Source organism: Martes martes (genome assembly GCF_963455335.1).
Source record: "Martes martes genome assembly, chromosome: 4".
Lineage (NCBI taxonomy): Eukaryota > Metazoa > Chordata > Mammalia > Carnivora > Mustelidae > Martes > Martes martes.
Window position 1 is genome coordinate 187,535,024 of NC_137891.1, and position 10,910 is coordinate 187,545,933.

Consider the following 10,910-nt stretch of genomic DNA (forward strand, 5'->3'; position numbering starts at 1 on the left):
CACTTGTGCCTTCTGCTGCCGAGTCGCTTGTCTGGTTCCGGTCTGGTGCCTCCGGAACACGACGGTGTCCTCTGTGTCGGGCACCTTACTCCACAGTCCCCCCATTTACTTTTGGTCACTCCCTTCGGATGAGTCCCCGAGGACACAGCTTACGGCAGGAGTGCCAGTCCTGTGCAGATGGGACTGGGGGAGGGTGGCATCGCCGCTTTCCTAGTCCGCTGAGTACCTGTTACGGGCCAGGCCTGCCCCAGACAGCGACGTGACACGGCTCAGTCCTGTCCAGAAAAGACATTGGTTCTGGATATTCCCTGCCCCAGGTGCTCCCGTGGGAAGACCCGGTGAGGAACCCCCGGTCCGTGTCCGATGTAGCGACCCCAATGTCATCTGTGAGACCCAGAATGTGGTGAGTTCTGCTGAGCCCGTCCCCCAGCCCGTCCCCTGTCGTCTGAGCCCACTGGCCTCCCACAGCCTCTTCGTTGTAGCTTTCAGTTAAGTGGGGTCTTCCTAAGGTGCTGACGGGCTGTGTTGACATCCCTGGGGGAGAGTTATGCAGGAGTGTTCATCTTTTCTGCTAGCAATCAGTTCTTTGATTATCTGAATTTAAATAAAAAAAGGGATGAAGCAAAGTGAGTGGTAATTAAGCTCCTTATTAATTGCCATTGTGTATAGAATAAGGGCAGTAATTGTGTTATGACTGGTTAGGAGACTGGATAAATCCTCCTGCAGAATATAATTACTGAACTCAATGTGAAATCAAGAAGTTAATGATTTTCTTTTCTGCAGTGAAAAAAAAAAACAGTGAGTTCTGACTAATACCGAAAATTAAACACCTGTTGGGAGGGAGGGAGCCCAGTCCCCACTGCTTCTGCTTCATGCGGGCTCGGGGGGCTGGGCTCGGAGCGGGGAAGCAGGCGGGGTTCTCAGGGCGCTCCCGTGTCCACTAGAGCCTCGGGGAGCCACGGGACGTGTTCCTGAAGGTGGCTAGTGGTCCAAGCCCGGAGAGCAAAGACTTCTTTGTCACTGTTTACGCGTAAGTCCTTGGACCCAAACCCCAGCGGTCTGGAGGGGTGGGTGGGGGTGGGAAGCGGGTGGAGTGTCGGAAGGGCTGGCCCGGCTCTCCGAGCTCCTGACGGGGCTCCTGTCGGGCCTGTGGCCACGGGAGGGGAGACTCTAGGGCTGGCAGGGGCCTCGCAAAGGGCGCCCTCGGATCAGAGCGGTACCGGTGGCCCGAGGGACGCATGGAGAGCCCACCGAAGAGAGAAACTCGAGGCGGCGTCTGCCCCAGTGCAGTGTCCGGCTCTGACCAGGGGAGGTGAAGGTGGGGGTCGTTATCCTTCCGTGCCTGAGACGGTGATCACATCGCCTTCCTGCTTCTCCCACTTAGCGGAAATGACCCTGTTCCTTTACCTTTTTCACGAAGTCTCCTGTTCTGGTCCCTTGAAGGAGGATCTTTTAAAACTCAGCCAGGCTGGGGGCTTTGGAATGGGACATCTGAGAATGGGGGATAACTGTGCTCAGTGCCTGTCTCGGACCGTGCGGATGAGCCGGGGGGACAGGGTTACTGAGCCCCACTTCCAGGAGAGGGTTGGTATCCTCCTGCAGCTCCAGGCAGCTAGGACGGGGCCCGGGAGCTCTGGCCTGCGTGACCTCCAAGCCCGCAGACGCTTCCGTGTGCTGCTGTCCCTGGGCTTCACCCCCGACCACCTGGTTTGGGCTGGTGACATTTCTGGCAGAAGCCCGCATTGTCATTCATGCTGGGTGTCATGGTGCAAAGTCAAAGTGGGCCTTCAAAGTTGGGAAGGTGGCTGTGGGGGTGACGATAGCTGGGCTCCCCCCGTCTCCTTGGCCCCTGTCCTCCTGGCCACCTTCTCAGCTTCTTTCTGGCCTCTCTGTCGTCTGAGGGCTGTTGTCCTCCCCATTGCTGGTAATGGCTTCTGTCCTGCGCAGGGACCGCTGGCTGGCGACGCCTGTCCAGGTGTGGCAGGTCCACCTCCACTCCTTGCAGCGTGTGGACGTCTCCTGTGTCACAGGCCAGCGGACCCGCCTGTCCCTTGTCCTTCGGGGGACTCAGGCAGTTAGGAGAGTGCAGGCTTTCACCTCGCACCCCCAGGAGCTGAAGGTGGGTCCCTGGGTGTTCTCTGGCCTCTCGTCGTCCGCACCCCACCCTGGGAACGGACGGTATGGGGACTGGCTCCAGCCGGCGTGGGTCCTGAGGACAGGCTCACGGCTCCTTCGGGACTCCTGGCAGAGCCTTCATACCAGTTGCCTTTTACTGGATACGCCGTCGTGGGACGACTGACCTGTAAACCCCAGAGGCCAGTTTTTAGAATTATTGGGAGACTAGTAGCAGGTCCGGAATTAATTCAGCCACAGCCGCGTGTCTGGATAACGTGGGCCGTGCAGACTCCTTGCCAGGCCTTGGCGCTGGAGCTCGCCGAGCTCTCCCTCGGCTGGGGCGGCTCTGGTTCTCGGGGCACCGCTGCCACACGGAGGGGCGCACGCGTGGCGATGCAGAGCGAGACGCGCTGCGGGCCTGACCGCCTGGCCGGGTCAGCTCTCAGATGTGTCACTCGGGCCCCTCCTGTCCTCACGCAGGCCATGTGGCCCCCCACCGCCGCCCGAGTAGCTGGGGCTCCCTTGGGGGTCTCTCTGCGGCCTGGGCTGCGGGCGTCGAGGAAACTGCGGTCTGCACAGTGCGGGCACCGCCTCCCAGCCTGCCTCTCCTGCCGTTCCCAGACGGACCCCAGGGGTGTGTTCGCGTTGCCGCCGCGCGCGGTGCAGGACCTGCACGTCGCCGTGAGGCCCCGGAGGGCGGGGAGCCGCTTCATCCACCTCAACCTGGTCGACGTGGACTACCACCAGCTGGTGGCCTCGTGGCTCGTGTGCCTCTCTTGCCGCCCACCTCTCATTTCCAAGGTCGGGAGGGGCTCACGAGGTGGGGGTGTTGGGTCACCTGATGTCACCGGGTCCTGTGACCTGGTCTCAGGTGGGAGTTTCCTCCTCCGCGGCCTGGGGGTAGGGGTGTGGTTGCTTCCGCAGGGTGAGCCCCCTCCGCGGGGGTGTGTCGTATTTAGGGAGAAGCCCCAGGTCGGGCCACACGTGGGGGGCAGGCTCAGCAAGGGCGCCTGCTGCTGCCGCCCCCACAGGCTTTCGAGATCACGCTGGCCGTGGGGGACGGCAAAGGCGCCAACAAGCGCATCACCTACACCAACCCCTACCCCTCCGCGAGAGCCTTCCACCTGCACAGCGACCGCCCTGACCTGCTGCGGTTCAGGGAGGACTCCTTCCAGGTGCGGGCGCTGTGTGGGGCAGGGCAGGGCTGTCGGGCGGGGGGTTCGGGCGGAGCCCCGGCCCGCGTTTGGGGGTGGTCTGGAGAGAGTCCGGGGGGGGGCAGTGCCGATCTGGCCCGGGGAAGGTACTGGGTGGGGGGGGCCGGGCCCCCTCTTTGAGCTCTTCTGCCTGTGCCTCTGGGGCCCCCACATCTGGGCCCCGTTGCAGGCTCACCTGCCCCACAGGGGATCCACAGTTTTGTCCGTAAGTGCCCTCGAGTTAGCCTTTTCTCTGTTGTGAGCGTCGGGAGGAAAGTACAGCTCGTCACAGTCAGGGGAGGGTGTTACTGCAAAGCGACCCCCGTGTGGGGACGCAGCTGTGTCCCCTGGTTCAGCTCAGAGCAGCAGGTGCCTGGGGTCCCGTGGCCTGGGGCCTCGGGGTCCGGGGCCTCAGCTTAAGCTCCTGTGTCTGGGTCTGCGCGCGCGGAGCCTGCGGGAGGAGAGGGCGGCGGCCGGGGTAGGGCTTGGACTGGATGCTTGCTTCCAGGTTGCCGGAGGAGAGACCTACACCATCGGCCTGCGGTTCGCTCCCCGTCAGAGCGCCGGGGAGGAGGAGATCCTGATTTACATCAACGACCACGAGGACAAGAACGAAGAGGCGTTTTGCGTGAAGGTCACCTACCAGTAGAGGAGCCGCCGCAGCTGTCCCCCGCCCCCCGCTGCGCAGCGACAGACTCGTGTGCGCCGGCTCTGTGTCCTCCTCCCCTGGTGACCTGCGCGTGCTGCTGGTGAGCGCGGCCGAGGGCGGAGGGGCCGCCGAGCTCCGGACTGGCTCGCAGGCCCCAGTCCAGGAAGCCTCTGCCGGAGCCAGCCGTGCGCCGAGGCCCCCAGCGTCCTGGGGTGGGGCTCAGCGCCCAGAAGCACGAGGCTCCTCTCCGCTGCACTCAGGCAGGTGTCACTGCCTATGACGTGTCGATTTGCTTTATAGTGAGACGTATTTTATGAATCATCTTAGGTGATAAAATTATGTTTTCTTACTGGGTTTTGTACACACATTATTTGCTATGCAATGTTCATATGGGTATTCTTTCATACCTTTTTAAAGTTGTGTATGAAATACTAAACTTCTACTTGTTTTCTCTATTGATGGTTTCTTGAGTGTTTTCTGTTGTTTTCAACCTCGCCAGACGCTCTGACATAACCAGGCATAAGCACGGATTTCCCTTGAGGACAACAACACAGCTGAGGGACAGTGGGGGCGCCGGGGACCTCTGGCCTCCCGGAGTGTCAGCATGGGCCCGACCGAGGCAGGTGGGGCACCTGACCTCTGCCTCTGTTGGTCATGGCTCCCGTTGTCCTGGCCACCCTCCCGCCCGCCACCAGTAAGGACCCCTGTGATTACATTGGGCCCACCTGGAAAATTCGAGATGACTGCTTCATCTCAAGATCCTTACCTTAATTCCACCTCCAGAGTCCCCTTTTGCCTGTCAGGTCACTCAGTCATAGCTCCCAGGGATTAGGATGGGGATACCCCAGGCAAGGAATCTTTTTCTGTCTGCCAGAATCCCGTTGGCCAGAACCGGGTCACGTGGCTGCACCTGGCTCCAAGGGGCCTGGGAACTGCCCTCCTTTTGGGTGTCGTGTGCAGGTACCTGGGAGCATTGTTACTGAGCAGGTGGGAGCAGGGGAATGTGCACAGCCTCGGCCGCAGCTGCTGGTGGGGAAGCGGAGAAGTGGGCAGGCTGGAGGCCCGCTTGGAGTGGAGGGACAGTGCGGAGGACGGAGCAGAGGCGAGAGAGCGCCGTGTGGTTTTACAGGAAAACTTTCCTTTCCGTTAGTTGCGAATGTGGATAAGAAGGAAGCAGGGGAGCCTGAGCCCTGGCGAGTGGCCAGCCAGGCTCTTCCTAATTCTGGGCGATGCGAAGGCAGCAGAGTGCTGGCCAGCCCCCCGCGGGAGCAAGCCTGTGGGGGGTGGGTCTCTGGGGCGCCTCAAATGGAGGAGGCTTCCGTGGTGAGGAGCGAGACCCAGGGCTGGGATGTGCTCAGAGACGACTGATGGGGCCCCGCAGAGAGCGTCGTCGAGGCAGCCCTGTGGCCGGATGCCAGGTGCCACGTTGGAGAGGCAGGACAGCCACTGCCCCTGATTTAGAGCTTGACCCTAGGAGTGGGGTTAAAGAGTGCGACTGCGCTGCAGCCGACCTGCTCCCGGTGTCCTCTGCCTGGGCCCGGGTCCCGAGTGCTGCTCCGGGGTGGGCACCCAGACCCGCACGGACGGTGGATTCCGGGGAAAGCCCTTCGGGTGTACTTGGGGCTCTTTTTACCATGTGACGACGTGCTGTCATCTTTGTTGTTCGGAGGCCCAACCTGGTGTTTTCTAAGTTTGCACGCCCGTCCCTGGGCGAGAGTTCGGCCTGTCTACACCCGTGCTGGTCCAAGTGCATGGAGCCGGAACCAGGGAACCGGCCGCCAGTCTGCAGGGAGACCTCCAGGCCTCAGAGCGCAGCATTGCCTGCCCAGCTGTGGTGGGGCTCGCAAGGTCCTGTCCCTCACCGCCACCACGCGGGCCGCTTCTCCGTCCGCCGTGGCGCGCTGGCCTGTCGCGGCGTCGGGGGACGGCCTGCTCCACTGGTCTTGCTTCCTAAGTCTTCTGCTCTTTCCGTGCTAAGTGTCTGAGACTCACTCTTGCCCACGACAGGTCGGGAGATGCGCTGGCTGAACGCTCGGGTTTTGTCCTCCGACATGACTTCACTGTTCACGGCCAGGCTGAAGAAGCAGACATACCCCAGTTCTTTCCTGCTCTCTCACTGGGGAGGGTGACAGCGACCACTTTCTCCTCCTCTTACAGAAAACCTCAGCCAGATGCATGTGCTGCGGGACCATGGTTGGCCGGACACGGGGTCTGTGCCGGAGGTGGGGTGGGGTGGTAGAGGACTGCGGCCATGGGACACTCAGGGGAGACTGAGACAGGAGTCGGGGGACCCCTTTCCCAGGCCCTGCTGGCCTTCAGGGAGGTGGCTGGCGGGAGGCCGGGAGCCCCCGCGCTATAGAGGCGACCCAGCCCGGCACGTTGGTGGTCCCGTGGCCCTGCGGGCACAGGGTGGGCAGGAGGAGATGGTGTCTGAGGGCACACACGCAGTGGGGGCATCTGGACCGAACAAGAGTGACCCCCTGGGGACAGCTGATGCTGTGGGTGACAAGCGGGCTGGCTTCTCACGAGAGCAGAGAAGGAGGTTGTCTGTCTGTCTGTCGTGCTCCTGGAAAGTCTGCACAGCCCGTGACACACGGGTGCGTTCGGTGCCCCTAACGGAGACAAACTCTCCCTGAAGTCCCCTCGCTCCCTGCTGTCCGTGGCTTGTGCCCCTTCTCGTGCCCCTCGGTGCCCGTGCTGCGAGGCTCCCGGCAGGAGGTCAGGGTGTTGGGTCTTTCTGGTGACTGGGGGGGGGGTGGGGGTGAGGACTTAGGCTCCCTGCTTTCTGCGGCTGGTGTCCCAGGCTGGGACGGGCTGAGCGGGGACGCCCCTGGCTTTGCTCTCACACCTGCCGTGTCATCGAGCCCTGGCCACAGCGTCCTCTCCGAGGACCCCTGTGCGTGCTTGCTGTCCTGGCTGAGACAGGGTGGGAGGAGAGGAAGTGGGAAGGGGACGCCCATGGGGAAGGGGACGCCCATTGGGAAGGGGACATGGGACCTTTTCATCTCCATCTCCTCCACCTTCCAGTTGCTTCCAAGAGGTGGGAAGCCACGGGGCTGCCACTTTTCTTAGGGGGGCAGATCCACCGTGAGTCCATTTTGTCCTTGCACGACAGTGGGGCCACAGGCCCTTCCCCATCCCAGGTCTAAGCTGTAAGACAAAGACTGAAAGGGGTCATCTGTGGCCCTTCGCTGCTGGATGCCCAGGTAGGGGACTGTGGAAACCTGTGAAACGTGCCGCCACGCCACACCAGTGTCCCCAGCGCTGGGTGTGCGCCTCTCCCCACCAGGACCCTCCCGTGTGGAGGCGGGAACGGCGGTGCTGGGGAGGCGGGCGGTGGTGGGTGCCCCTCCTGGGCTAGCCCGTCGGCGCTCGGGCCCAGCAGGAAGCAGTGACAGGGCCTTCGGCAGGACAGACGGCATCAGTCGGCACAGCCGAGCTCATTCACTTACTCATCACTCCCCCACTCATTCATTCATTCATTCTTTCATCCAACGTGGACTTGCGGGTGCCCCTCTGTGGGGGGCGGGGGCATGCGGTGCCCCAAGACAGACACAGTCCCTGCCCCAGGCCAGGACCCGGCCTCCCTGTGGGACCCAGACTGTGGGAAATGGCACGTCCTGTAGGCTCAGACGGTGATAGTTCATGAGGGGCAAAAGCAGCCTATGGGCACAAAGAGGCGATGGTCTGTCTCGAGAGGAGGTCGGGTCCTCTCCGAGGAGGTGATGTTGAGCAGAGCGTGGACGAAATGGAGTCGCCAGGAGTGGAGGGTCCGCGCCAGCTCGCAGGGGCCTTTGGGCTGCAGGGAGGAGCCCGGACTTGGTTCTTGGGGTCACCAGGGGCCGATGGGACTGGGGTGGACAGGCGCCCTGCCCTGGGTCCAGCACCTGGGGCCAAATGAGTGATCTGCTCTAGCCCAGTGCCCGCTCGAGGGCGTGTGCTGTCCGCGTGAACACGCTGCCCACGGCCACGGTGCCTGCAAGGCTGGGGCCGCGGGGCTCGGCTGGCGGCGGCCGGGGGCGGGGGGCGTCTGCATTTCATTACATCAGAAAAGCAGGTTGTCTACACACGGATGTTCTCTTCTGCTCTCCCCTTCGTGGCTCCTCCTCCAAACCCCCTGTCCAGTGGGACTGTGGCCCCTGGTCACTGTCCTGGGTGCAGGTAAGGATTTGGGGCCCCTCTGGGGAGCGAGAATTGGGTACAAGGGGGGACGCGGGCTTTTCAGACTCCGATGCCCTTCTGGGCCTCTCCTCCCTCTTTTCCTTTCTTTGTCTTTGTCTTTTCTCTCAAAGAACAGAGATTTCTTTTGTGATGGATTTCCAATGTCAAATAAAGGTCAGCCCCGTAACCTCGATCTGGCCCCTCAGGCCCTTCTGCTGGGGCCCAGACCCCAGGTCACGTTCACGGTGCGCTCCGGGCCTTCTCCCTTCTGGGGACCCCAAAGCGTTCTGAGCCGGTGTCCGGGACTGGAAGCAGCATGTGGCCTCCGGTCGCCGGTCCCAGGGTGCGGCTGGCATCCACGGGGCCGCGGGTTCCGTGAGAGCCCGCCTGCCTCGGGACCTCCTGGGCGGGGACGGCGGCTGTGTTCCCTGTTCCCGAGCAGAAAGCCCCGCGCCTGTCCGCGGGAACGTTGTCGTCTCCATCGGGCGCTCTCGGGTGTTACTGTACTTCTTCCCTCGCGCTCCTCCTCCTCCCACCCCTGTCGGAAGCCGCTTGTAACTAAACGGAGTCAAACCGAAGCCAGATGAGCCGCTTCGCTTTTCTTGCGCCTGATAAGGATTTAATGCTGTTTGTCTCTATTTAGAGATAAATTAAGGCGCCTTTAAAAATCATTCCTCAGGGTCTATGAGGCTGGAAAGAACAACCATTATGATTGTTTAACAACTTTTTCTTCCTCCTGCCGTGCAGGGTTGGGGTACACTTGTTGGTCTGACCCCCGACGTCTCAATGTGCTGGTTCGTTTTGCTCTCAGGCGTCTGTGCTGGGAGCTTCAGAGAGAAGGAGGGGGAGGGAAGCAGCCAGCGGCCTGCCTTCGGGGGGTTCGAGTGGATCCTGTGTCCGGCGTGGCCCGGGCACAGTGGGGTCACGCTGCCCTGGCTCCAGCGGACCGGCGGTGAGTTTCGAGGCCCCCTTCCTGCTGCTGAAGGAGACAGAGGAGAGCCACATTCCCGGAAAACCCTATTGGGACCCACCTGCTGGCAGCGCCCCGTGGGCCCCGTGGCTGTGACCCCAAGGCCAAGCCAGGAATGAGCTGCTCCGTGGGAGGCCGTTCAGAGCCAAAGGAGCCTCCTCTCCGTGTTGGGGGAGGCAGCACGTGGCCCACCGGCTGTCCGGGAGGGCTGGAAAGGCTGGTACAGGCTGGAAAATGGGCCCAGGAACCGTCCCTCCAGCTGGAGGGCGAGTCGTGTGTTCCGAGACTCGCGTCCACCCAGAACCTCGGCATGTGGCCTTGTTTGGGAAAAGGGCCTCTGCGGCTGCCGCGGGGGTAATGATGGGAATGTGAGCACGTTGGATTGGGCCTGTCCCTAAATCTGGTGGGAGTGTTCTTGTAGGAGACAGAAAGGGACACACAGAGAAGATGGAAATGTGACAACAGAGACCCAGAGTGAGGCATCTGTGGCCGGGGGCACTCAGGATTGTTGGAAGGCACCAGAGTCTGCGACAGAGACCTGGGACGGGTTCTCCCCCAGGGCCCCCGGGACCAGCCCTGCCCGCACCTGTGGGTCACGCTTCCGGCCGCCAGAGCCGAGGGAGGAGGAGTTCGTGTGGTTTTAGGCCACCGAGTCGGGCAATCCGTCGTGGCAGCCACCGGGAGACGCGCACGGGAGGCGTGCTGGTGCCCACACGGACCCGGGGGGCTTCCGGATCATGGCCGTTCCATGACTGATTCGTGCCAGATTTCTAGTTCTTCGGGGCAGTGGGGGACGGCGCCGTGATCTACGGAATGACCCCGGGCTGGGCGGACCTCGGTGTGTGAGGAGAAGCTCCAGCGTGGCCACCCTCGCCAGTGGAGGTGGCCCCGGCGGCAGCGGCCTCCCTTGTCTGTCATCGTGCTTTGTCGGCCGTCCCCAGCCGGTCTGTGCCTCAAGGTTCTCACGACGAATCTCACGGCAAGAGCTCAACCTTGAAATGACCGCTCGCCAAAGCGGGCTGCGCGGCCCCCGGAGACAAACCCGCACCGACCGGGGCTCTGACGTTCAACAGAGAAGAATCCAGAATCCCAAGAGCCCCCTTTCGTGCTGAAGTTCAGACGTGTGGGGAGCCGAGGCCTGGGGCTGCGCTTTCCCCTCCCCCGTCCTGCGCAGCTGCCGGCCGCCGCCTCCCGGCTGCTCTCCGGGCTTCCACGTGGCCCCTGTCTGTGAGGAGGGGTGGCCGTGAGGCGGCTCTACTTACCAGCACTGGGGGAGGCTCAGGTGTTCAGTCCCAGCAGGAAGGTCCAGGTCTCTCTGGCTCAGGTCCCTTGCGGCTCGGACGCCTCCGGCTGCGCAGCTTTTCCTCACAGGCTGCATGTCCGGCCCGAAACCGCTTTGGGGCGACCCCACCAGGCTTTGTCCCAAGGGAGCTGGAGCCTAGGGACGTGGGGAAGTCCCGCCTGCAGCTCCTTACGGGGCCTTCCCAGAGTCCCCTGAGTCCTAGTAGGACGGTGACCAGTGGGTCCCTGGGAACAAAAAGCGGACAGGCCGCCACTTCGCCCCCAAGGTCTCTGCCACAGCCTCCTCTCGGTCCCGGTCCGGCCGCTCCGCGCTCGGAACTCCCGGCAACACCAGCCCCTCACACGCCTTCTCCACGCCACAGCTGACAGATGTGCAGAGCTCGGCCTCCATCTGGGCCTCCTCTCTGGGACTCGGGCCTGGCTTGAGCCTGCGGGAGCCCCACGGACTCCCTGCTCCAGGGGCTGGGAACGGAGGCCCACGGGGTAGCTGTCCTGTCAGGAGCCTAAGTCAACCACCACG

General features: G+C 62.7%; 1 protein-coding gene across 1 annotated transcript in view; it reads left to right on the plus strand.

Annotated features, from left to right (window-relative positions):
* The window catches only part of NPHP4 (nephrocystin 4), a 109,070-nt gene extending 104,656 nt beyond the window's left edge, over window positions 1-4,414 (plus strand). The window contains exons 25-30 of the mRNA XM_080802469.1: window positions 318-403; window positions 945-1,030; window positions 1,948-2,119; window positions 2,737-2,916; window positions 3,147-3,290; window positions 3,817-4,414. Of these exons, the coding sequence (XP_080658595.1) occupies window positions 318-403; window positions 945-1,030; window positions 1,948-2,119; window positions 2,737-2,916; window positions 3,147-3,290; window positions 3,817-3,957 (809 nt within the window). The 3' untranslated portion in view covers window positions 3,958-4,414. The remainder of the gene's footprint in view (window positions 1-317; window positions 404-944; window positions 1,031-1,947; window positions 2,120-2,736; window positions 2,917-3,146; window positions 3,291-3,816) is intronic.
* The last annotated feature ends 6,496 nt before the right edge of the window (window positions 4,415-10,910 follow it).